Source organism: Poecile atricapillus, chromosome 1, assembly GCF_030490865.1.
Source record: "Poecile atricapillus isolate bPoeAtr1 chromosome 1, bPoeAtr1.hap1, whole genome shotgun sequence".
NCBI lineage: Eukaryota > Metazoa > Chordata > Aves > Passeriformes > Paridae > Poecile > Poecile atricapillus.
Window position 1 is genome coordinate 50,612,084 of NC_081249.1, and position 25,240 is coordinate 50,637,323.

A 25,240-nucleotide genomic window follows, 5' to 3' on the forward strand; every position below is an offset into this window, starting at 1 on the left:
GTTGGCAACCTCCCCCTCCCCGTATTTATCCCCTATCATTTACAGACAAGGTTCTTTTTAAAAACGTAAATAAAGCATTTTTTTTTCCTGGTCAACCTGGTACTCCTCCCCTTTGCCGCCCAGTGCACAGCGAGTAGGATGTCTGAGAGCCTGCATGCAGAAAGCTAATTACAGAAGCAGACAAGAGCTCAGCATAACATTTCTTTACACGAACTGTCTGTTTAGCAATATGTAGCCTCTTGATGCTTGTTATTACTAACGTAGATCCGGCTACTCCCATCAGCGCAGCATTTAAAGCCGTGCGGGCTCATTTCCCTCCGACACCAACACATATTCCCGTTTAGGCAATATGCAACTTCAGTGTCTTTTACTGAAGACTCATGGCTGGCGTTTTTTTCCCCACTCAAGAGTAGGAACAGGTGTTTAACCATCAGATTTTAAAATCATGTCTTGTTGTGTGAATGCCCTTCACATAACCGTAGTTTAGGGTTAAACTTCACACTACGCTGTTTGAATACCCGACGTGTCCCCTATGTCAACTCTGTTAGGCTTCAAATTATGTTTTTGACCATCTGAAAGGACAAGTTTAATAGAAACTGAGCTCTAACAGCTTTAAAAGTGCAAAACTAGCAGTACTACACTTTGCTGTCTGGAAACTAATTCTTATAGATCAGGCACAACATAGGAGTAGGCAGCATCCGATGTTGTGCGTGTACTGGTAACTTTCAGGCATTTATATGAATCCTGTGGCTGTAGTGTTTCTGAAGTGTTCCTGAGACTTGCCTACCTTATTTGCATGTTTTCTCTCCATCTAATTAAATCAATGATAAATGGATAATTTCAAAATTTTTTTGTTTGTTTGTTTGTTTGGGCTATTTTTGTTTGTTTTGCTTTGTTATATACGTATGCATTTATAAAGGGCCTGCCCTGCCAAAAGCTTTGGCAGGTAAATTAGAATGGTATCACAGAATAAAGCTCTGTGTATACTTTAAACATTTTCAGAAGCATCTCTAAATGCATTATAATTTATTTAAAAGCAGTTGAAATAAGGTTTGAACAGCAGATAAATAAATCCAACCTCATCACCATGTTTTTGTACTACTGATAGTCTAGGACCTACAGTCTTTTGTCAAGCAACAATCAATGGAAGATGACTAAAGACTGTATAATTTTTAAAGAGCAATTTTTTATTTTGACTTTTCTACTATCAGTAACAATTAAACAGGAAAGTCAGATAGACTCTTGTTCCTGCTCATGTTCACTACTTATCTGTCCTACATACTGCTTCACTATTTAGTTTACAGATAGTCTAAATGCCCTTTTAGATCCAGACAGAAAAAATACTTGATAGACCATTTCAAGGATTCCTGTTTTAATTAGAATTTACACTTCTTGGAATAAAAAATTTTTATTTACAAATTTAAAGTCAATAATAAACTGCCAACTAGTGTCGTCTCCTAAATTAAATTGAAATGAGAGTTTGTTCAGAATTAATCATCATGAAAAAAATGAGTTTACAGCTGTTATAATTTTGGAATGATTCTGCTTCTTCACCGATTTTGCAGACTGAGGTAGAAGTGAGTTTACACCTTAACAGATTAATTTGCAGCAGAAAAACAAGTAAGCTGTTTTCAACCAGCACAGCCCTGTTAGCGTAAGTAAGACTTCAGGCAGACATGTTTAGTAGTTTTGGTAAGTGATTATTCCTCTGGAACATAAATCCCCGGGCATCTTCTAAAAATTACAGTTCAAGGTCTTTAGCTATTGTCCTGCTGAGCAAAAAAAAAAGGAGGAATAAAGCATTGATTGGTAAACACCTAGAGCTAGGTATGTGAAAGACACTTTTCAGTGTCCAAGGTCAGTGCCAAGAGAAGTGCAAGGCTCTGTGCTCGAAACAGCATTACCAGGTTCAGGGGAAAAGGGTTAAACTTTCTGAAACTATGTCAATGCTTCAGGTTCTGAGTGGGCAAGGATCCAGGCTTTCTGAATGAATGTAGACTCAATTACTTTGAACTCTCTTGTTCTGTACATTCCTATTCGCTTAGTAGTGCTATGCCCATTAGGGGAGACAGGAGAAAACAAGAACAAATGTCAAGTCCCAGGCAGTTGGGAGCTTGGCAATGGAGGAGCAGAGCACTGCCTTGTGGGAGTGGGGTTGGGAGCAAAGGAGTTCAGCAGGGGGGCCAGGATGGAGACAGGCACTCTGGTTTCCTAACCCATCACTGCACAAGACTTACCTCTTAGGAAAAGTACTTGTGTTCCACTGTCCTGCTGGGAGGAGTAGGGCCAGAGTTAGGGGGACCTTCACATGCTGTTTGGAGGTGTAGGGAAGGACTGGCAAGACATGGACAAGTTGTTTCATAATGATGAGGTGAGGGAAAACCAAGGACCTCAGCTGAACTAAGCCAGGCTTGAAAGCCACAGGAGGATGTCTGATTATAATTTCAGGAGCTTTTAGCACATAGAGGCCTGTTGTGATTCAGCAAAAACCCACCTCATTTTTTCATGTAAATTTACTATAGAAGTGGGCATGAACTTTCTTCTTGCAAAATAGTAGCTGTCTGTACTTTTGGCCACTCATTACACTCCATCTCCCCAAAGAAAAAAATGGGTTTTCTTTTTTACTTCTAGCTTTCAAAAGAGAGCCAGCACAAGCCTTTTACTTTAAGAAAGTCATTATTTTTCTCGTGCTAACTTTCCTCTGAAGACAGGATTGCACCAGCCACGAGGTACCATCTTAACCCTGACAGGCTTTGCGAATGCCACTCGTGCTATATAATCCAGCACCACCACACCGAGGAATGCAGCAGGGTGACTTTCTGTTAAAGCGAATGTGGGAAATCATGAAATGACGGTCTATTCCTGTGTACCTTTATCTCTTGCTGTTTCAGGATTAGCTTACAGAGGTGTTCCCTTTGCTTATGAAAGGCAAGCCCGGGTACCCATTTTTCTTTTCACTTAGCCAGAAATACTGTGATAAACCATATGGAGAGAAGGATATTCCTGCTGAAATAACAAATGTCACTCCTTAATTATTTCAGCCCGGCATTTGAGTAAAAACACATTTCATCTTGACTTCTTTCCCCTCTTGACATTTCAGTAGTCATCCTGTTCCACCTCTGCTCTAGCGTGCAAAACCTAATAATCAGGAAAATACCTCTAGTTCCCGTCAGACAAGGCTTTGTTTTGAAGGATGTACAGAAAGTGAGATTTCATTTTGCCAACCCTCCTGTATACTCTAGACGACAATTGTATCAAACCTCCTCATTTCCAGTGCAGTTCCTCAGGCATTCTTTGCTGCTCTGCTGGGTGTGAAGTGTGCACCTTCCTGAATTAGCTTGGCATTTTTTTTTGTTAATGGAATTGAATTCTCACATCATATCAGGTAGAAACCTTCTCAACAGAGACTCCAGAACTGGATTTGACAGTTTTTTAGGATGTAAAGACTATAACAAACCTGCAAAAAATAAATTATTCCTTATTCTACTGGCTCAGGGAGAATCATCATTGCAAAACTTGGTAGAGACTTTATAAAATGAGAGGTGTATGCAAGGTTTTATTTTGCACAGATAAAATTAAGCAAACTTTTAAAGTTATGTTTGAACTTTGCTGAGATTACTAAAAGCAGATGCAGTTGTACTTGTGGTTTGTTTTTATCCTTTAGCTAAACATATTTTTCTTCCACTGTAAGATGAGTAAGTTAAAATAGCAGTGAAGGTTTGTGACAACTAAATAAAGGTATGTAAACTTACCCACAAACAACCTTTGAAAAAAACTTTTTGCAGCAACAGGTAAAGATCCTACCATGTCTGCATTTTCTGTGTTTTGACCTGAGTCAGTCTGCATTGTACAAAGCCTAATTACAGATTAATTATATAAATCTGTCTATGCAGAGGTCTGTTCAAGTATTTTCCCTCAAGTTTAACTTGAGCATGTGTGTATACACTTGCATGCATCAGTCTGATTTGCTATTTATCAAGGCCAGTGCTGACTTGGCGGAACAGATGTTTCAAGATGGAAACTTCTACTGCTCATTACTTGAATTCTTGGATTAAGAATCATCAACCTGTCTGGAGGGAACAAGACATCTTACTCAGTAGCTAAACCCAATCTTTAGTTGGATATTAAGAAGTCTTAGCTTCAAGTAAACAGCCTCATATTACTTAGGTTTCAGGTACAGTTCAAATATTTTCAGCCCACCTGACGAGACAAAATACAAAAAAATAATTTATTGTTACTAGTTGTTTGGGTTTTTTTTTTGACCTCTGTATGTTCAGTGTATGTCTGAACTGGAGGCTGTTAATTACAACAGGTCTTTTTGAGAACAACAGGTCACTGACTCAGCTTTAGGAGATGAGTCTCTCCTGTATTTTCATCCATTGTCATACAGCTGCTCGGCTCTGACTTGTTGCACAGAAGGGCCAGAAATGACAATGACATGCTCCTTCAGCATGTCATTTAATTATTTATGTACTATTAGAGCTGATGGAAATCTGTACATGTGGAATAATTAGACAAGATTAATTAAAATGTTAATGTACTTTAAAAATAACATTCACAGTTTTTGGAAAGGTGATTTTCCCATTCCTTGGAAGTTTAGTGGGAGCCATCACCATTCTTTACCTCCACATCCCTGTCCAGTGTGGAGGCTGCCTGCTTTAAAAGAGCAAATGGTGTTGGCAGTTCTTGTTAGCAATAGGTGGTCTTATGTGAGTGTTTAAACTGCTTGCATATACAAGAGAAGCCCACATTTTTTACTACTAAAGAAAGCACTTTTTAGCTCCAGAATGTTTATGCTGAGGATCTGTTAACAAACACTAGCTAAAGCTGCCGTAATAGCGTATTTTGGCTGAAATCTCCTGATTAGAGAAATAACATAGCAGAGAGTGGTTTGGGTCTTGTGAAATACTGGTCTGCCAGGTGGGAGATGGAGCCTATACAGGCTTGGACATGGCAGAGGCGAAGGTCTGGCTGGACAAGCTAGGTGGGCATTAAAGCAGTGAGCTGCTAGGTTAACAATCCCTAGAAGCATAATGAGGTCAGGCAGTGAATGCTCATTTGGAATTAAATAGTGATGTTGGGAGAAAAAAGTAATTAAGGGATGTGGTCAGAAAAAATGCCTTCACATCTTATGCTGTGTCCTTTCAAGTAGGGGAAGAAAGGATAAGCTCCTTAATCAACTGCCTATGAGGTGCTCAGAGAAGATTCTGAGGCCCTTAGAGGCCAATGTCTGCAGGGTAGAGTGTGCTGCTCACTGTGACCCTGGAGAAGCGCAGAGGCCCTGAGAGACAACTTTGGCTATCTAGAGGAGCTAACGAGCCTGGGTGGTTATGTTCCCTGTGGGACCTGAACTGCCCCATTCAGAGAAGTGTAGAAACCTAAATTTCACTGTGCCCAGAAGCTCTACCCTTAGGGTTGAGGCAGGAGAGTTCATGCTATTAGTGCCAATGTCTGCATAAGTCCTAAAACTAAGCCATATCTGTACTCAATCAGCCTTGCACCTAGGGTAGGCAAATTTTGCATTAGACAAAGCTGAAATAAACTGTAGGTGGAGTGAAGTGAGTGCAGTCCTGAAAGCCTACAATCCCATGGAAGTCAAATCACCTCGTCCTCAAAAGAAAACAACCCCTTGCCTTCTGCCTCTTTAAAGGGCATTTTGTAAAGCAGTTATAATTATAGACACTCAACAGCTGGGAAAAGAACTATAACAGCAAATATGATGATGGCAGTTATTATGGAAAAATAACATGGAGAAAGAAAGATGCCTAAGAAGTCAACAATCCGCATTGAAAAAAAACACTTTAAAATGGTCCATGAAATGTATTAAGAACTCTAACAATTGTCTGCTTTTAGATAAATGATGTAGAATTCTTGATAAGCAAAGAGGAAAAAAAAAAACCATGCTGGATATTTTTGTGCTGCATTTGGGGAAAGAGAAGGAAATATATTTATATCATATAATGACAAAATACTTTACATTTCAACAGTAATTCAAGAGCATATTAAACCAGCTACTATTTATGGTCTTAGATGAGCATGTCTGGAAAACTTCACATCTCTTTAAAAGAGATGGTCAGTGAGCTTTCAGGATTGATATTCAGTTTGATTAGACATGTTCCAGAATTCTGTTAAGAAAGCTAGAGTTAGAACCAATACTTAGAAAATGTAAACTAAATGATGTAGCTAATTATGAACTTGCACTGTGACATTAATTTGAGCAGCTTAATGTGAACAGCCAGTATGTGAATCTATTAGAATAGATAGTATTATTTATGTGACATTATGATAATGAAAAACAAGATTTTGTTGAATTACTTTTGGATAAAGTTGGTCACAAAATATAACAGAGTTTATAAAAAACAATTTTTTGCAAAGTATATCACTGGATTTAGCTCAATATTTTTGCATGAAATTCCTAACTGACAAGTCTCAACTTTTTTTCAAATGGAATATTGCCTGGCTGGTGTATAAGGTCTCATGTGGAGGCACTGATTGGTTTTTAACAACAAGCTGTTTGCCTTTCTAAAATAAAACATAATAGTTGATCAATTTTATTGAGACTAGGTGTGGGGGAAAAAATATAATAAAGGTGGGAAATCTGTCTATTGAAACAACAAATCCCTAGATTCCTTGGTATGTGGGATGCTTCTAAACTGTACATCTTTCAGGAGAGATATAAATGAAGCCATGGAAAGGTTCATGGCTTAATTATGGCTAGTTAGCTAGGTTCCTCAGATGGCCAAGAAAGATGTGGATCTTAGGTGCCTAAACATCTAAGGTGAATCTTGTAGAGCTGTTATACTGTAACTTGCAGGGCTCTTTCACTGACCTGCTCAATCTCTTTCAGCATCTACAGCTCAAGTTGGGGTGCAATCAGTCCCTCACACTTTAGCTGCTGAGCCTGCATGCACTTGCAGTGTCGATTGGAATATTTGTTGTGCAGCCAGAGGAGAAAGCTGTGTCTCAAGATGGAGGCAGACACTGCTTCCTTTGGAACATCTGAATTTTGGATGGACTGTGCAGCAAACTGAGGTGCTCATTTTAAGAATGCAGTTTTCATTCTTTCCTGCTTAGGACTCCCTCCTTATGCCTCCTTTTATTTTTTGTTAAAAAAAAAAAAATAATAATATGAAACACTAAGACAAAAACTAGTATAATTAATTCAAACTTGGCACCAGCAAACTTGTTTTTCTTGGTTACATTTTGAGCAGTGCTAGTAGTTCAAGAGCACAAGCTCAGAGACTGACAACTGTTTAGGACTTCTACAGCACACATTTAAAACTTACACACAGTATAGATGTCTGCATAGAGCTAAAACTGAAAATGGATCCTTTGAGCTATCGTATAAAGATCTACTGAGGCTGGAGGTTGAGTGAATGGAGTTAAATCTAGACAATTTCTATCTTGATCAGACTCCCAAGCTGAGGTTGCTTCACTACCATTGTTTGTGGTCTGATAGATCTTTCTTGTTAGCATTTGTGAATCATTCAGATGCAGCTTACAGAGAACTGATGGCATGTGCAGCATGCCTCAGGAATTCCCAATTAAAGTAGCTGGGTAATGCAGTTTTTTTGCTCCATTTCCATGATCTGTGCAGAGAAGCGACCCTAGCTTAAAGGAGCAGAAAGAATTAGGTAGCATCTCCTGTCTATCTAAACAGACTGCCCTTGGGGAGGAATACCCCCAACAATTGGAAGGAGCCAGCCTTTCTGCAATCAGAAACAGCTGCTGCAGCTGCAAAAGCAGGATTTTCAGTCAGTCAGAGGATATTAATATTACCACAGGATTCTCACTTTCTTAATAATAAGGGAAATAACTCAGGTGACCATTACCATTTTTCAAAACACCCTGGTAACTCAACTGACATGTTTTGAATAGAAGTTTAGGAATGAACACATAATTCTAAAAAGCCATCAACAGCAAGTACTGATTTTCTATGAATCTGCCTCAAGACTGAGGTTTGATCTCACATAATGTGTGAAGACACATTAAACATCTTTCAATAAGTGAGCTGGCTAACTAGATGTCACTTGTCAGGAGGGATAATGGCAAAGCAGAGATTACAAACACATACCTCAGGTTGCAGTAAAAGGGTGAGTCAGGAGTCGGAAAGGTGCTTCCAAAAAAAAAAAAAAAAAAAAAATAAAGGTGTGCTTGATTTTTCATCCCAATCACTCCATAGAAGAGGATTTACATTAACATTAATGTACATACTTAACATTTTGTGATGAAAACGTTTAAAATTACAACCATCAAAGCTCCGGAAATCAGAGAATGTATCTGCTGAACGCACTACTGAAGCTAAAACTCATCAGAGTATCTGTTGTGTTTAGTGGCCATCACAAGCTGACCAATAAGAATGATGAATGAACCAGAGGCTGCCAAACTCAGACTTCAGTCCTCCCCTACGAGGAAGCTGATCAGCCTTGATAAAATGTGGCTGCACATGAGTCCTATCTCCTGCTCACTTGGAGGCTTACAGAATTGGTGACAACATTCATCTTGCTGGATGAGGAAATGTCTGTATTTCTAACAGCGTAGTGTAATGAAAAGGCACAGCTGCATCCCCCTTGGAGGTTTCTAATTGCCTCATGAGGAACTAGTTCCATCAAGGAAGCAACAGCCTCCACACAGTTTAGTTTCATTTACTCTAAGTAAGGGATAGCCAGAAAATGACAGATTTGCTAACACTGCAACAATCTAGAAATAAGATGATAGGTTAAAAATGACAGTGGCTATCAGTGATGTCTGTTCAGGGTAGGGACTTAGAAGTGACAGATATCCATCAGAATGTTGGCACAAAGAAATACCTCTCTTCTCAAATAAATCATGTAAGATGTCCATTAAAAAAGTAAAATCAAGTGTTACAGAAGAGGAAATAGCTAATGACGTAGGACAGTATTACATATCTTACCCTAGTTTTGCTAACTATACTTTTCCCAGGAGCTGCAGATGCCTTTAGAATGTTTCTAATTTCTCAAACATATATTACTAGATTATGGTAAATAACATTCAATGTAGTTAAACAGTTAGTTACAATTTTACTTTCCCCCCTCATTATTTCTTGCCTATTTGAAAATATTTAGAACCTGGTTAACAGAAATAAATATGTTTTCAGGGTGAAAAACATGAAACACTTTGCTAACATATTGGTACTCATAGCTTCATCTTCAAGTGTCAGATTATTTTCTACAAAACGTGCTGGAAAAACATGCAACAAAATGTTCAGTATAGTATTCAAGCTTTATTCTGCACCTAGTTTAAGGATATGGATTTATTTATGTAAAAAAGGGTACTGTTTTTAAAAATGAGACATTTAATTTCAAATCATATGTTAAAACCAGCTTAGCTAGTTTCCACTAATATTTTTCTAAAAGTTTTTTTTCATAATTTGTTTTTGAAAATGCTTTTTGAATTGTTAAAAAAGAAAATAAATATAAAAGAAATGCTTTTACAAGAAGAGATGAATATAAAAACCTTTCCCCATTTTAATGATGCTTTGTTAATTTTTTTTTTAACTAGAACAGCTCTAGATAAAAAAAAAAAAAAAGGTATGTTTTAGGATGCTCACATTTGACCTGTAAGTAGTATTCTTGCTGGGTGACTTAATGGAAGTTTGGTGTATGCCTATTGTGTTGTGGTATGGAAAACTGCTGTTCATGAACGTACAGCTCATTTTAAATGCGTTTACCTGACCGGTTCACAACATGCTTAGTTAAGCTCCAGAGCCCGCTTACGCACGAACTCGGAGGTAATGTGGCAAGTGGGATGAGGCAAGACTTTAACAACGTCTTAATCCCTGTGCTGCCTGAAAGATATAAATAAGATAAAGGAGAGGAAAAGTTGATTCAATCTTTTAACAAAACAAGGCTTCTTTCTGTCTAGATTGCGTATTGATAACTTTGTAAGATAACAAAATACAAAGCTTCTTCTAATGATTAGAAAACCTTGTTTCTGTGCACTTCAAGAATAGGGCCTAATGATTCATAAATCTGGCACATGGTATTGGGTACAAATCACCATAAGATACAACATAACTACATGTAATGTGGAAAAAAATCTGCATTTTAGTGCACAGGAGAAACAAACTAGTATTAAAACAAGCATTTAGACAGGACCAGGATAAACATCTTGTTCTATATGTTTTAAAGTGTGTTACCATGCAGTGTTACAGTTTTTCAAATTTTAAGTTATGGATCCATATATGACATCACTGACACATGAAAGAAATAAAAGTGGAAGGGACAAAGAAATTACCTCTTTTCCTTTTGTTTCACGTTCATGGCTTCCTTTTGCTTCACATGCCAGACCATGTGAACAGAGCAGGTTGCAAATGCACAAACTGTCTTTCATCAATACTGTCTGCATCCATCACAGCTGTTTTAAATCTTATGTTAAAACAACTATTTGAAGATAGTGAAATCCACCTATGAGATGATTAATCATGGTAGGTTAGACCAGCTTGGTCCACTGTGTTCTATCAACAGAAGTATTTTGCAATGATCCATTGCAGCACTTCCAATCCAGGTGATGTTATTTATAGTATGAAGCAGTGGTAATAAACTTTCTTGGTATCTAATTTAAGAATATCAAAACCAGCTCTGTGTTCTTTATCCCAAGGACACTGTGGTACTATTAAACTAGTGTAATGTCCGTGTTTTCTCAAAAGTATCACAGTGAGACACAAAGTGATGCAATGCCCACTTCCCTCTGCTTTGAATGCAGGAGCAAAAACAGCACTCACAGAAAGCTGATAACCAAACAGCCAAAGATTCACACAGAATTCACACTGAATTATGCAACTTAAGAAATTCCCCTCTACAATTAGTTAAATGTTAAAATATTGTATTTTTTAAATATCCACCCTCCATCAAATGCTATGGCCCTAATTTGTTTTATTGGATTAAATACACCTAACTGGCAATATACAGCTGAAAAGTTCTACCCTTGGCAAAGTCAAGTGTTCAAGTAGTCACAGTATTCATACTATTTGCCAAATGTTTCTCACTATTTCATAAGGTCAGGTGCTTAAGAACAGGATAGATAAAAACTAGAAAACTGGTCTTTTTAGTTGACATCAGAAAATGAAGAAGGAAGAGGTGTATATTAAGTTCAGTATTGCAACTATGCTGAGGAGCTTTATGCAGTCTGTAGAAGGTGCCTCAAGCCAATAGACTGGAAACTCTGAATGTTGTCTCGGCAGTTTCTTTCCAAAGCCGAAGGTTATTCCTTTCTTCAGAAGTGCCCCTATTACCATCTTACCCAAAGGGAACTCCTGTAAATACTCAGCAGGGATGAACACATTAAATCCTACCCATCATCTGAGGAAAATGGTACATACTCAGTTTCCTATGGAAGCAGTATAACAGCTGTAAAGCTATAAAGCTGTTAAGCCAATAGCCCTGCCAGGTTTGTTCAGATGGAGTTCCAGGTTTTGCTCAGGATCACACCTGTTCCTATTCCAAACTCAACAACTGGTATTTTGTAAGAGTGAAGCAATGTTAAAGCTGTCATCTCTCTGTGTAGAGTAGGACTTTGCAGTGTCATGACTAGGACAAGGTGATTCCTGAGATTCCTAAGAATGCCAGCACATCTCTGCTTTTGGCACCTCCACGGCTGAGGGGCACCCAAGCAGGAGTTTATATATAGTTTATAGTTTATAGTTACATCTTTATGTTTTCAGAAATTACATAGAACTGGTAAGAACACAGAAAACCTTGTACATGAAAGAATAACAGCAAACAAAGCTGAGAAGATTCCAGAAACAGGGTTACCTGAGGTGGATCAGGTAACCCTGTTTCCAGAAACATCCAGTGAATCTGGAAGCTTGCTTATCAAAGATACTGTATATGTTTATGAAAATCAGGACTGTCATTTAAATCAGTAAATGTGGTGCTGTCCACTCGTGGCCTATGAGGAGTTTGCACCTTTCTGTCATGAGTCTGACAATTCTTGGAGCCAGTACAGTAATCAGACAAGTCCATGAAGACGATGTAATAGAGTAATATATTTTAAAATAAAATTAATTTCAATATACTTTATTGGCATCTAACTCATTACCAGAAGCACCTTAAAACATGGATGCCCTCAGAAAAAATATTTTGCTTTGTATTAAAATTAATCAAACCCAAATAATTTAACTTTTAATGTTAAAAATGTGAATATATTTCTATGTAACATTTCATTTACAGCTACAAAATAGTAAGTGTGTTAGGAAAATTTCTTGGTATTGCTGCAGCTGGAAACTGCTTTACATATTGCTTTTACAGAACTTTACATAGTTTGTTTCTTTGTAATCTCACACAGTTTATTGGATTGAAAATACTCTGTACTTGTTTTTAAATCCCTTAGCTATCTCAGAATTACTATCATGGTGTAAATCTATTTGACAAAGGTTTCAGCCTGCCCAGATGTGAAATGGTGTGTCAGAATGAAAAACCGCTATATTTCATAGGATTGGGTATTTGGCTTTCTTGGACAAGAGATCTAATCAGCTCACTCAGGTTCCCCTAAGGGAGGTTTCAGACAGTCTCCATTGTGTAGGAGGGCACCCTGGCTGTGCATTGAGATTAGCCTGCAGAGATTTTATGGGGTTGAGAAAGAAAGGTAAGCTCCCTCCTGCTGCTGGTAAACACTGTTATTGTTCCCCATTCCCTGTTGAATGGCACAAATGCAATTCTGCAATGTTAATTACTGCAATAATGAAAGAAATGACACAAAATGACAAGGAATGTGGTAATTCAGTAAGACTCAAGTCATTGACATATTAGTCCCTTTATTGCTTTTTGTTACTTTCAGGCACGTACTCTTTTACTCAGAAATACTGAGTGGATTCTGGGGACTTAGTATTTAAATAATAAATTAGCAAAACTAAGATTAATGTGAAAGAAGTGGTGTGCAATGATCTTTTAGAAGCTGTCTGGTCAGTACCTGAACACAGAACATGTCTGATGAAGTATATGATAAAAGGATCTAGCCATCCATCCTTGCAACACTTGCAAGGTGCTTCCTTTTCAATGTCCAAAAATGAAGACTTGCTAAATGTTATTTATAGGCTAACCAGGAAGGAAAAGTGGCAAATGAACAAGCTGCACTGAAATACTGTATTTTCCCTCTGCTTAGATTTCTCACAATACCACAAAGGAGATGAGTGATATTAATTCTTTTGTGAATGTCTTACATGTAGCTGCGGATGACAATGTGTGAATCTGTGTTTACACTGCTTGGAAACCACAGTCCTGTGAAACAGAGTGACAGATCTCCTGTATCTGCGGCCCTGTACTGGCAATGGGGAGTGCGAGAAAGCTTCGGCACAGGATCAACCCTCTCTCAAGGTCTCAGAGAGAACTCAGTGGGAATATTTTCAATTCTTTTTTCACTTAGGTAGCAATCCTGTTTAAAACCGACATACACACTGCACATGTAAATTCCCTTGTAGAAGTCAAGCATTACCTAACAATAATGCACAAAGAAACAAATTCTTCTAAAGAATAAGAAAGCAAGTGTTGCGTGCCACAATATGTATCTAAAATCACGAAAAACAGGACCTCTGGGAATTGCTAACGGTTTCAGCTGCAACACTGAATAATCTAAGTAATCCTTTTTCTATTGAACCAAAAGGAAAAATGAAAAGACTTTCATTGAAATACAGTCATAAATTCCATCCATAAGACTTTTCCTGCAATTAAGTTACATTTACTGGTCCACTACTCCCTTAAAAGGAGCATTAACACAAAGACTTCAATTATTCATGGTCAGACAAAGTTGATTCTATTGCTACAGTCAAAGCGGCATTCTCTTTTACTGTGGTTATTTTTGTAGTATCTTCAAAAAGGGCACATAGTCCATGAAAACATGTAAGTTTTTGAGTAAAAGCTATTTCCATGATCAATCCTAACTTCTTACATTTAATATTTCTGCCATTTGCTCCTTTCATGAGGATGAAATTTGCTGGGATTTTTTGTCCCCTTCATTCTTTAAAGGGTAAGCTGATTGAAATACACCATTTTTTTTTAACCTAGTTCAAACGTCCTGAGAAAAAGAAGTCTTTCTCTCTCTAAAAGAAAAACCAAGAAACAAAAACCATAGGTATTTACTTTTGTGGAAAACTTATCAGTGAGGAAAGAAACACAGGGAACTCTACAAAATGAACTCTGTGGAAGAGTTTGTGGTTCTTGTGCTGTCAGCAGAGGGCTTAAAAGAGCTGCAGAGGGTAATATCTGTGGAGAGCCATACCTACTTCTTCTACTGATAGAAGTTTCTGCAGTACTCGCCACTCACTCTTCCACAATTCCCAAGTGCTGTTCATTTCCGCTCATGATGCTGGCCCCTGAGAGTTGGCACCCTCTGCTGCTGCAGATTGCTGCCCAGCTTCAGTCTGAAATACCTTAAGTGTAACTGCCTTAATTAAGCTGTGGAAGTATGTGTTTTAAAGGTCAAGAGTTCCCAATCAATCCTAGGAATTTAAGAAGGGGATAATATTGCCCAAAGACACTAAGCAAAACTTGATCTTCTAGAGATACATGTTTCATTTTCAAAGGTCGAGAATGTATACAGATTCTCAATATTCTTTGGTATAAGAAAATACCAGGGATACATTTCTTTGACTCAGTAAGAAGTCCAGCATATGATCTATAAACTGTAATGTTAACAGGGAGAGAAATGCTTTCCTCAGTAGACCTCCCTAATAAGCACAACCCTGAAAGATGACAGGATGTTACAGACTCAAACTGTTGTGCATAAATCTGTTTTCATGTAAATGTGCTACAGGCTGTCAATTGATTGAGACACATATACATAATAACATAAATACTTCTTCAAAAGGTATTAATTTGTTTCTACAATGTCATGCTCTCTGAGTCACGTCTTTCAAAGACATGGAAGTTAATTAATGCCTACCAGGAATAAAAGAACTCTGACTGACCATCTTGCAGATGTCAGAGGTTTAATAGATTTAAGTGCTCCTCTTTACTTGCTGGAACCAGGTATCATAAAAAAGTGTAACTGAAACAGAAAATAACTAATAGCTAAGAGGTAGGAAATTGTATCCCAGTGATACTGACAAATTCTCAATTGATATCTCAATTCATAGATATTCCTCTTTTAGAAGGTTTCATTGCTGTTTTGTACAGAATCTTGAAGGGAATGAAGACTACAAATCCAAAAGGCATATTGTTTCTTTGTACAGGAAATATTGAGAAACTACAGTGCGAGTGAATTATGACCACAGGATTCAGCAGTAAGCCTTAGAAGTTTTAGATCCTTATTTAAAAAAGCAATTATGTTTTCAATTTTTTCCTAAAACAAGAGATTACCTTGATGCACTATAGCTTCTTGGCTTCAGACAAGGGACAGAAAGGTGAGAAAGCAATTACAGTGTTAAAAACCCCCTAAAATCCTAACCTGTTCTAAAGCATTGTCTTTCTTTCTTTCCTGTTCAACCCATGTATTTACGAAACTTATCACTTAAGTAACACCTACTTAATGTACCAAGAAATGTAATAGCGGATAGAGATTTTTTTTGGCTTTGCTCCCTTTGGTTTGAAAAAGAGGAACTGAAGATGATTATGTGGGTTGGGCACTTCAGTCACAAGTTGCTTACATGCATGACTACCCTTCAAAATTTCTCTTTACTTCATTATTTTTGATTCACACATCATTGACACAAGGCCTGTGACAATAGGAGACTGCAAAGACCATGAAGAATAATTTTAGAATAATTCATTTGACAACTATGTTTGTGGGAAAGAACATCAGTAAAAGTGCTGTACAGGTACTGCAACTGAGCTTTTTCATTACATGAAGAGCAAAAAGCTTCATTAAATTTTGCTGTAGGGCATCTCACGTTTGAATAGTTATATTTAAGTGACATTCTAGCTTTCTCATGAGAAGCTCAGAAAGTCTCCTCCTAGATAATTAATTATAGCCCTGCAGTCTAGTGAAGAATCACAGGAAAAATACAATCTTCAACTAAAAAAAATCCCAGCGTATTGAGATTTACATGACCACATGCATTAAAAGAATTTACATGAGCACTGTGTGCTATCAGTATATTCTAATAAATTACTCTTATTTTTGCACATTTAAAGATGAACCTTGTTAATAATTACAAAAAAACCCTAAAAAATACAACCCTTTCACAGAATGTCACTCTGTCATCTGAAGAACTGTTTAAATATCAGTAAAATTTCACCACAAAATCAGCCTAATTTTCTGTCAGCCTTCTTAGAAAATTAGGCTGCCCGAAGGACACAGAAATTCACAAAGCACAGTTATTATCTAACAGTAAAAATGTTTCTGTGTCTTGCATTTCCATGGAAGAATTAAACAGGATTTTGTCTTTGGATGGTACAAAGTAAATTAATGTCACTATCTGATAGCAGATTATTTAGGAATAACACCACAGAGTAACTTAATTGGAATTCTGAAAATCAGTCATCTAGTCCATCTCAAAGTCAGGTCCAATTATACCTGTTTTCTCAGGAGTTTGTTCTGTTCTGAACATCTCCAAGGACGAAGATTCCACCACCTCTCTAGGCAACCTGTTCCAGTATTTGACCATCCTTACAGTAAAAGCATTTTTCATAATAGCTAATTGAGTCTTCTAGTGCTCCATCTGGTGTCCATTGTCTCTTACACTATTGCTGTGCACCTCTGAGCTCAGAGTCTGGCTCTGTTATCTCTGCACCATCCCATTTCCTAGTTGGAGACTACAAGTTCCTCCTTTAAGTCCTCTAACATTAATGCTGTACAAGTCCAGTTCTTTCCACCTTCCCTTCTACATTAGGTGCTTCAGCTGCTGACCATCTTGGTGCACCTCTGCTGGACTAACTGCAATATGTCAATGCCTTTCTTGAACAAGCCCAAAACTGGATGCGAGACTCCAGATGTGACCTCCCATGTGCTCAACAGAAGGGAAGGATCACTTCCCTGCATCTGCTGGCTATCCTGTTGGTAATAACCACCCAAGATGTGGCTGGCTGGCACATTACTGACTCATATTCCATCTACTGTCCTCTGGGACCTGGTCTATTTCTGTCAGGCTGCTTTGCAGCAGTATTGGCATATGGGGTTATTACATCCTGGATGTGGGGCTGCAATTGCTTTTGCTGAACTTCATAGAGGTCTTGTTGACCCAATTTCCAGTCTGATGAGGTCCTCTGAGACCTTTCCTTCCAGTGTATAGACTACTCCCTCAAATCTGGTATTGCCTGTGAACGTGCCAGGGGATGACACTATTCCAGCAGGATGTGGCACTGTAGATCATGTTTTGTTCAGGTGCATGTATCACCCACCTTACAGTCCATATCTCACCAATTTGTCTATAAAGATATCATAGGAAAACAAATTGAGATTGCAGCTAGTATCTTGTCTAAAATGGCTCACAGTCCTTCTAGATAATACAATTTATTACTTATTAATTGATAACAGACAAACTAGTATGGGAAGTTCAGCTAGGGACTGAATCATATAAAGTATCTATTACAATCTACAAAATTAGTATCTGCATGTGGGAGCTGTTTCATAGGAAATAAAAGTTTAAGATTCTAGTCATATAAAAATATATGTTAGATAAAACCTAGACTTCAGGAAAAAAATTATTCAGAAATGACTGTACTGAAGGTTTGTGAGCCCAAAAGTTTGTGTGATTTTTTCTGCAGTGAACAGCAGTTAGTCTAATAAAAGATTATTACCTCTGTCTACACACTCGGCCCCCCTCACTCACAGAATGGTAATTTTAAACCTGTGATGTGTAATTGCCAGTATTTTTACCTTGCTCTCTCAGAACAAGAAAAAGAACAAAAAAAAAAGGGAAACTGAAGCTTTCCTGGAGCAGAGGAAGTATTACTGTGCTTCAACTGTTTGGAAAAAGAAGAAAAGTGTATCTGGGAATAATAAGCTTCATCCAGCTCAGTATTATACAATAAATAATTATTGTTCATGTCCAGGTTAGAAAAAAATAATCAATTTAAGATATATTGTCAAGGAAAAAGGTTCCTTGAAGAAGGAAGAAGGAGCTTTCTCTTAAATTAAATCTGAGCAATATTTTCAGTATGCAGCACTTAAATATCTGTATTTATGTTATACACAGAAATGTACCATATGCAGTCAAGAATGCTTTGAAAAACTAGAGAACTTTTGTATAGTCAGAATAGATGGTGGAGTGGAATAAAAAAGTAGAATGTGTTCTTGGATTTTGGGGCTTATTTTCATACAATTAAATATGGTTAAGTTATCCATTTCCTCATTACACAATACAGTCCTCTACCATCATGGTTCTATTTTTGTTATTACACTGATGTAGCTACACTACTGTCTAGTCCATTAAGTATCAGTGCTGATAATTAAGATGTATTTTACTGCTTCTTTAAAGTATTTTTAATGCCTATTTGGTTATACAAATGACATCAATGATGAACTACAAATCAAGGGCAGCAAGAATTTTTTTTCCAGCTGACACGAATTTCCTTCATAGAAAGTATGATATAGTTTGATACTAATGCATGTATATTTTGAAAATTTCCATTAGCCAGAATGGTTGCAAGGAATGTGGTATGAAACACAGGGTTCAGGAAAAACAATATAAAAAGTCTGAAACATGCATTAATTTGAACACTGAATAACACCTTTTAACTGCCCAGATTATAATGTGTACAACACACTAGTGTTTATTTATCTTTTAAAATTAATATGTTAGTAAAATTATTACATACTATATTTTCACACATTTTATTCACATGAAAGATCTAGAAATTATTTTATGAAGCGTAAGATTATTTGACAGTTAAGAAAGAAATAATTAAAACCAAAACAGTTGCTTGCTTTTACAGTAAAATGAGCATCATTATTATGAAAATAACTTTCTTTAATGAAAAGCATCCCAAAGGATTATTTTGAATAATTTTGGAAAAATGCTATGGCGATGTTTTCTTCTGCAGTTTCTTGTACCATACAGGTGCCTCTTTATTTGTCTGTAAAAGAAAGAACATTTAGTTGTGAGACAGTGAACAGAAGAAAAACATGCAATCTACACAATTTAAACAATCTACACAAGTCCCTCTCCTTCCTATGTAGTTAACAGTTGAGTTCTTTGCTCAAATGCAAATATCAAAAAAAAGACCACACATTTAAATTTACTATTACAACATATCAGTATTAAAACCTCCCTACTTCCAGGTTATAGAGAGCAAATTATATAATGAAAACAAAATAATTTTTTAAAAAATACCTGTCACAACGAAAACAAGTAGCAACTGTGCCATAAATAGGTTTCATTTGAAATAACAATTTGTCTTTCCAACTGAGAAAGAAATGGATCTTAGAAGAGATCTTACATGTGCCAAAACTTTGCACTATATGGAGAAATAGAGTTCTTAAAAAAATTTAATTGAAAATAAAAGCATACAGTTTTCTAACTCTGTAGAAGGTATTTTAATTGCAGAGAACTATCTGTGAGCAACTTTTCCTTATCTTCATAATCCTATGGGTTACTGCTGCACAGTCAGGATTGCTTGTGGCAAATTCGGTGGTGGTTTGTATACAATAAAATAATTTAAGTTTTAATAGAAATACAACTAATCAAGTGGAGGTGGAACAAGGTAAGGACTATTCTGCTTCCAGGGTTGAATATAATACCTTGAGTTAGTGAGCACTGTCTCAGTATGTTGTCTCTAAACTTGTTCCTTTCTAGTTCCCTTTTCTGACTTCTCTCTATTCATTCTTTCCTCCAAGACTTAAAAAATATCCAATTTAAAAATATACTTTATTCATTTCGAAGATTTCAGTTACAAAAACAAATCTGCTCTATTTATTCAAGCTTTTAGAATTCTAGAAATTGACCTAAACTAGCAGGATTTTCACAGGACTACTGATTTATTTTCCTATCTAAGAAGAAAACCTGTGCTATCTGCCCATTTTAAGTTCCCTACTTCAAAATCTGCAAAGGCTGGAGTTTTTCACAGAGAAATTGGTTACAATTTCTTAATGTAAGTACAGTTTTTCTGGATTCCTGCATGGTTTCTATATCCTGTCTATAAGACAGGACAGATTATGCATTGATACTCCAGATCATCGACACAAACTGTTTGCTCATGTTTTGGATCACTGAATAGCTCCATCAAAATCAAAGTTTGGACAGTATAATTTAGCACTACCAAAAGGACTATGGATGAGACAGCCCTGGATAAGCCTGTGTTTAGTCTAATAATGCTATTCAAGCAAAATTTGAACTCCTAAAATCCCCCAATGTCCTCACATCATGTCTCAGAGATGCTACCATTTCCTACTTTTTGTGTTATAAACCCAGTACATGGTGTGCTACACCACAAACCTCATATTGTTTAAGACACTGTATGTTAAAATCTCTACCAGGAAAAAAAGAAAAAAGACAAAAGAAGAAAAAAAAAAGTACAAAAAAGGAAAAAAAGAGTTCTCTTTGGACCAAGTCAGCACATATGCTATGCAATATGGATACACCCAGTCCACCCCAGAGAAAGGCAGAATCATGAAGTTTGTAAGTAAGAGTCATAATTTGTTTTGTGATTCAACACTGCAGCTTGGCTGTCTTGAATCTATTAGTTCTGACACAGTCATAGTCAGAAACTTCAAACCATTTTCATGAAGCTTTCCAGTACCAGAAGCACTAAATCTGAAGTGGGCCACTTCAAATATTAAAATAAAAGCTTTTCATTTCTGAAGGAATAAAAGAGGGTTTAATAATGGTTTTATAACATCTGGCTTCCTTAGCAACAGAAGCGGTATACTTCTGGTGTTCTATTTTTTATATAGATTTAGATACATATGCACATACACATTAATATACATCAATTTAAGAATGCATAAATACACCTATTTCCTCACTCCTGCTTCTCAATATAGATATGCACAAATTCCACTTATACACAATCATAGTAGATTTAAATTAGTATACACGGTCTGTGAATCCTTACAACTATTAAAATTTTGCTAGCCACTCAATGTTGTAAATACAGCAATGGTATTTTTTTAAGAAAATGACCTGGTTTGCTGTAAACTTAAGATATAGAAAGTAACCAAATAGCTAAAAAACATCACAAACCCTAATTTTTCTCCTCAACATTGACGGTTTCCATAAAGAGCTGAATTAATTATACATCTCCCTGAAGGATGAATCCACATTTTTCTTTTTAAAAAGTGAGGAGAACCATCAGAAATTTTAGCACACACTCTTTTCATAGTACTTACAAATAATGTTGGCTTAGGTGTAAATATATTTTCTTCTTCATGTTCTGACAGCAGTTTTAACAAAGGGCTTGATTTTTTTCCAGCTGCACTTTTTACACCAATATGAGATGGAGGTAGATTTTGTTCACAGTGTTTACCATGTAGAGTAATAATAATCTGCTTCATTGTCGCTAGTTCCTATAGAACCACAAAAGAACAATGCTAAGTTATTCAGTTAAATTACATTTGAACCTATAAATATTTATTTGTTATTAACAAGCTTGTATTCACGAAACTTGGATCAGTAAATGCAAAAAAGAATATATACTTGCTATAATTAGTAAGATTACCACTTAAACCCTAGCAAAGTAAGAAAATAAAAGAGGCACAGAGGATTTATTCAACTCAAATTTTGTTCTGCTTAAAGGCTGTAAAAGACAACATTTACTGTATAGTAAGAAGCATAAGAAGCACATTATCTCTTTTAACTTGGACATCCACTCCATTTAAAAGAATTCTTTGGCATTTATTTTTTTAGGCTGAGTGAGTGTAAAAATCTAATTTGAATGACTGTGACAACTTGTACTTTTGAGCACTAGGTCTTGCACAGAAATTTTATAAATACATTACTAGAAATATTTCCTTGTAACCAGATTAGAAAAGAAAAATCAATGAAGAACCTTTAGAGGATGTACAGCAAAAAGAGGATCAGAATGGTAAAGAAGTTTTGTGAAAAATGAAAGTTCCAGTGTGGAAAAAGGAATGAGAACATAGAGAAATGCAGCCTTTTTTTGGATATGCTAGTAATTTGCTTTGAAAACTATATGAATTAAAAATGTAATCTCTCGTTAATACTTGGCTGAACAAAACAGATTACTCAAAATGTACAGTAGAGTGAGAAAGGAAAAAACATAGCATTTTCTGACTTTAACTGGACATCTTCTTTTGTCATCTTTCACCACACCTACCTTGTAACATTCCCCCTCCACCCCATGTAATAGGTATGATTACTATAAAATAAGTTCCAGAATTTAAAGCATTAAGTATTATTACTATTAGTAGTATTATTTAGAGCATTCATTATTGTAGAATTAAAACAGCAAGATCAGTAGAAAAGCCTTTCAATGTAAATTTTAAGAGGATTTTACATGTTTTAAAGTATTAATGGTTTTGTTTGCTTGCTTTTTACAAATGGTGTTGTCTTCAATAAACAACACTGTCACTGTATTAGCCTTATATACAATAACATTCTGTCTCATCTGTCAACCAGAAAAGGGTAATTTGTGTTTATAGCTGAATGACAAATATTTGTTAAACCTTACCTATTTAATACCTGCTGGAAAATAACATTGATGCACATTCTATTTCCACTGAATTATTAGTAATGAGTTAAAAAAAAACCCCTCAGCCCTTTAAGATACTCCTGCCATATACCTTCTCTGTCCACTGCTGCCTTTAATACAAGAAACAAAGTCAAAAGAAACATGCTGAAGCCTTTAAATTGTCCAACACTAACTCAGTTACATGAATGGAAGTTACACTCCACAGACCAGCTTTATCGAGTGTACAAATTGTTCTTGTATCTCAGTCATTTAATATTAACTATTTACATAATTCAGCCATGTGTGGTGGCATGTTGAAACAGCATGACTGCAGAGCAGCTGTTTAAAAGGACTGCATAGCTGATGCCAACATGTTTTTCAAAGTTGTAAACTCTGCAAAGATGTTGCCAAAGCAACACATAGACAGAATTTCTTGATGAAAATAACTCGAGCAAGTATACAGCAAATAAATACACCATCACAGGAGATTAAATTGTACATAAACAATGTTTTGACATTAGCAAATGGTGTTCCTATACTTAAACTGTGTTATTCTGTGGACCAAATAGCTGCACATTTCAACAACGCAAAACCCAAAAACTGTCACACAGAGATTTATTTCAGAAACAGAGTTGAAACTTGTATGTGTAGGGTCAAATTCTCCTGTGTCAAGATCCACTTGGCAGTTTAAAGTCTTCTCTACTTAATATTATCTGTCCTGTACTTGACAGCACTGTCTGTTCTCAGACTTGGAATAGGCTCTAGAGAGTCAGCTCTCACATAAGCTTCCCTTGTGACAGCAGGATTCTCCAATGTGAAGCTATAGGAAGGAATGACAGGGAGTGGGGCGAAGAAGCTATTTTGACATCACAGCCAAATTTATCATGAGGATTTAGCTAAGGTTGCCTTAATATTTGTTCTAAACCCCCTCCACATTTAGCAAGAAAGACCTTAAGAAACTTGGAAAAATAAATGGCACATGAAATACTGAATCCAATAGAATTTCTGGTATGTGTACTGCTAAACAAGCAAAGAAAATTGCCCCAACATATTTGCAAGAGATTTGCTGTTTTCAACAAAGGAAACACTGAAAACAAAGCTTGTCTTGAACTGCAGTAATTTTAACGACCTCTTTAGATTTCTCTGCTCCTCAACACAATCTTAATTCTTACCTTCACTTTTAAGTTCCAAACAAACAGTCATGAGTACCTGCTACTGCTGGCATGCTACCATGATTCTGTGAATATTATTTTCCAATCCTAAAATCCAGCAAGTTGGTCTAGAAAGCTAGCAAGGTAAAAGCAGCTCTGGAGATTGTACTTAGCAGAAATATGTGAACTTGTTCCAGTGGGAACAAGACCTTATGAAAGAAGGGGAAAGTAGGTAGAGAGTTCAAAGGAGATAGGAAGAATCTTTTGTGTAGGACGTACTAGTTTCAGGATAAGCTAAGTAAAGGAAGATGTGAAGAAAAATGGATCATTAAAGTTCTTCTATTTTTTACTGTGTCAAGTCCATGTTTCTGTGTCCAGGCAGAGCTGTACAAATTGCTTACTTACAGTATTCCCTTCAGTTACTCAGTGCACTGTAGGAAACAGTGTTGCTAAAGCTCTGCATTTCCCAATTTCTCTGGGGAAGTATTTAGTCTTTGCCACGCTGGCTCCTGGACATATAAGCCATGCTATGCAAGCTGTGTGTCACTGTGTTGAGGCTTCCAGGTCTGAGGGCTTTGGTGAGCCAGACAGCAATCCTTCATGGCAGGATTATGAGTACCAACACCTCTGAGTGGATTCACCCAGCTCCTCCCTGGGCTGGCTTTACACCTTTGGTCACAAACTATGGGAACACAAGCACCCACTCACCGCTTACGCAACATGCTGTGGGGACGTGGCAGCATGGATATATGGAAAACAATGCAATTGGCAAAAAAAGGTGGGTTAAGATGACACAAGGAAAAAAGCAGCTGGCACAAAACAGTGCTTATATACAATTAGTGTCATCCATACAAACAAGGATCAGGACTACATTATTACATATTTTTAAAGTCTGTCCACAGCTACCTGATTAGTTTTTGTTAAGGATGTTGCTATGTTTACCACCTCAAGTCCCAAAAATCGAAGTAATGAGCTATGTGACACATTAAGTGGGATTTCACTTGAACTTGAAACACCTAAATTGCTGTATCTAAAGCTAAGAATCTAATTTCCCATCACAGACAGTGTAGCTTGGAAAGTGACTCCATTCAGAAGTGGGACACTACTGGTGTTGTAATATTAGGCTGCTGTTAACTATAAAGCACAGAAAAATACCTTACCACAGACACCTTCATTTTGATACCTAAATTTAGTTGTGATAAGCTGAATACATTTCTCACCTCACTCTCCTTATCACTTACTTTTCTCAGGCTTCTACTTCACGTAAAACAACTTTCATCCTGAAGAGCCAGTGTGCAATCATAATTCCCCTTGCATACAGATGTGAAGTATCAAATTATTTTCTTAAAAAGACCTGTGTTTTTAGAACGAGCTTTCACACCACAGATTATCTACTTGGCAAGTTTTCCAAAACATACAGAGATTCATACTTTAGGACAATCTAACATCCTGTATTCCACTTACGGATATTAATTCATTTTTAGTAAAGATTACTTGAAATATAAAAGCATACTTGAAAATTTTGCATATATAACCAGAAAGGAGCTGGAATTCAAAGTAAGTGAT

General features: G+C 36.6%; 1 protein-coding gene across 4 annotated transcripts in view; it reads right to left on the reverse strand.

Annotated features, from left to right (window-relative positions):
* Positions 1-18,287: 18,287 nt before the first annotated feature.
* The window catches only part of PIBF1 (progesterone immunomodulatory binding factor 1), a 105,503-nt gene continuing 98,550 nt past the window's right edge, over positions 18,288-25,240 (reverse strand). For 3 of the 4 annotated variants that reach the window (XM_058848612.1, XM_058848622.1, XM_058848631.1), the window contains 2 exons: positions 21,223-21,399; positions 18,288-18,971 (listed from right to left, as the gene is read on the reverse strand). In XM_058848612.1, coding sequence (XP_058704595.1) covers positions 18,915-18,971; positions 21,223-21,399 — 234 coding nt within the window. In that variant the 3' untranslated portion in view covers positions 18,288-18,914. Of the gene's footprint in view, positions 18,972-21,222; positions 21,400-25,240 lie in introns of those variants that run through there. The other variant, XM_058848641.1, reaches the window with a different exon arrangement.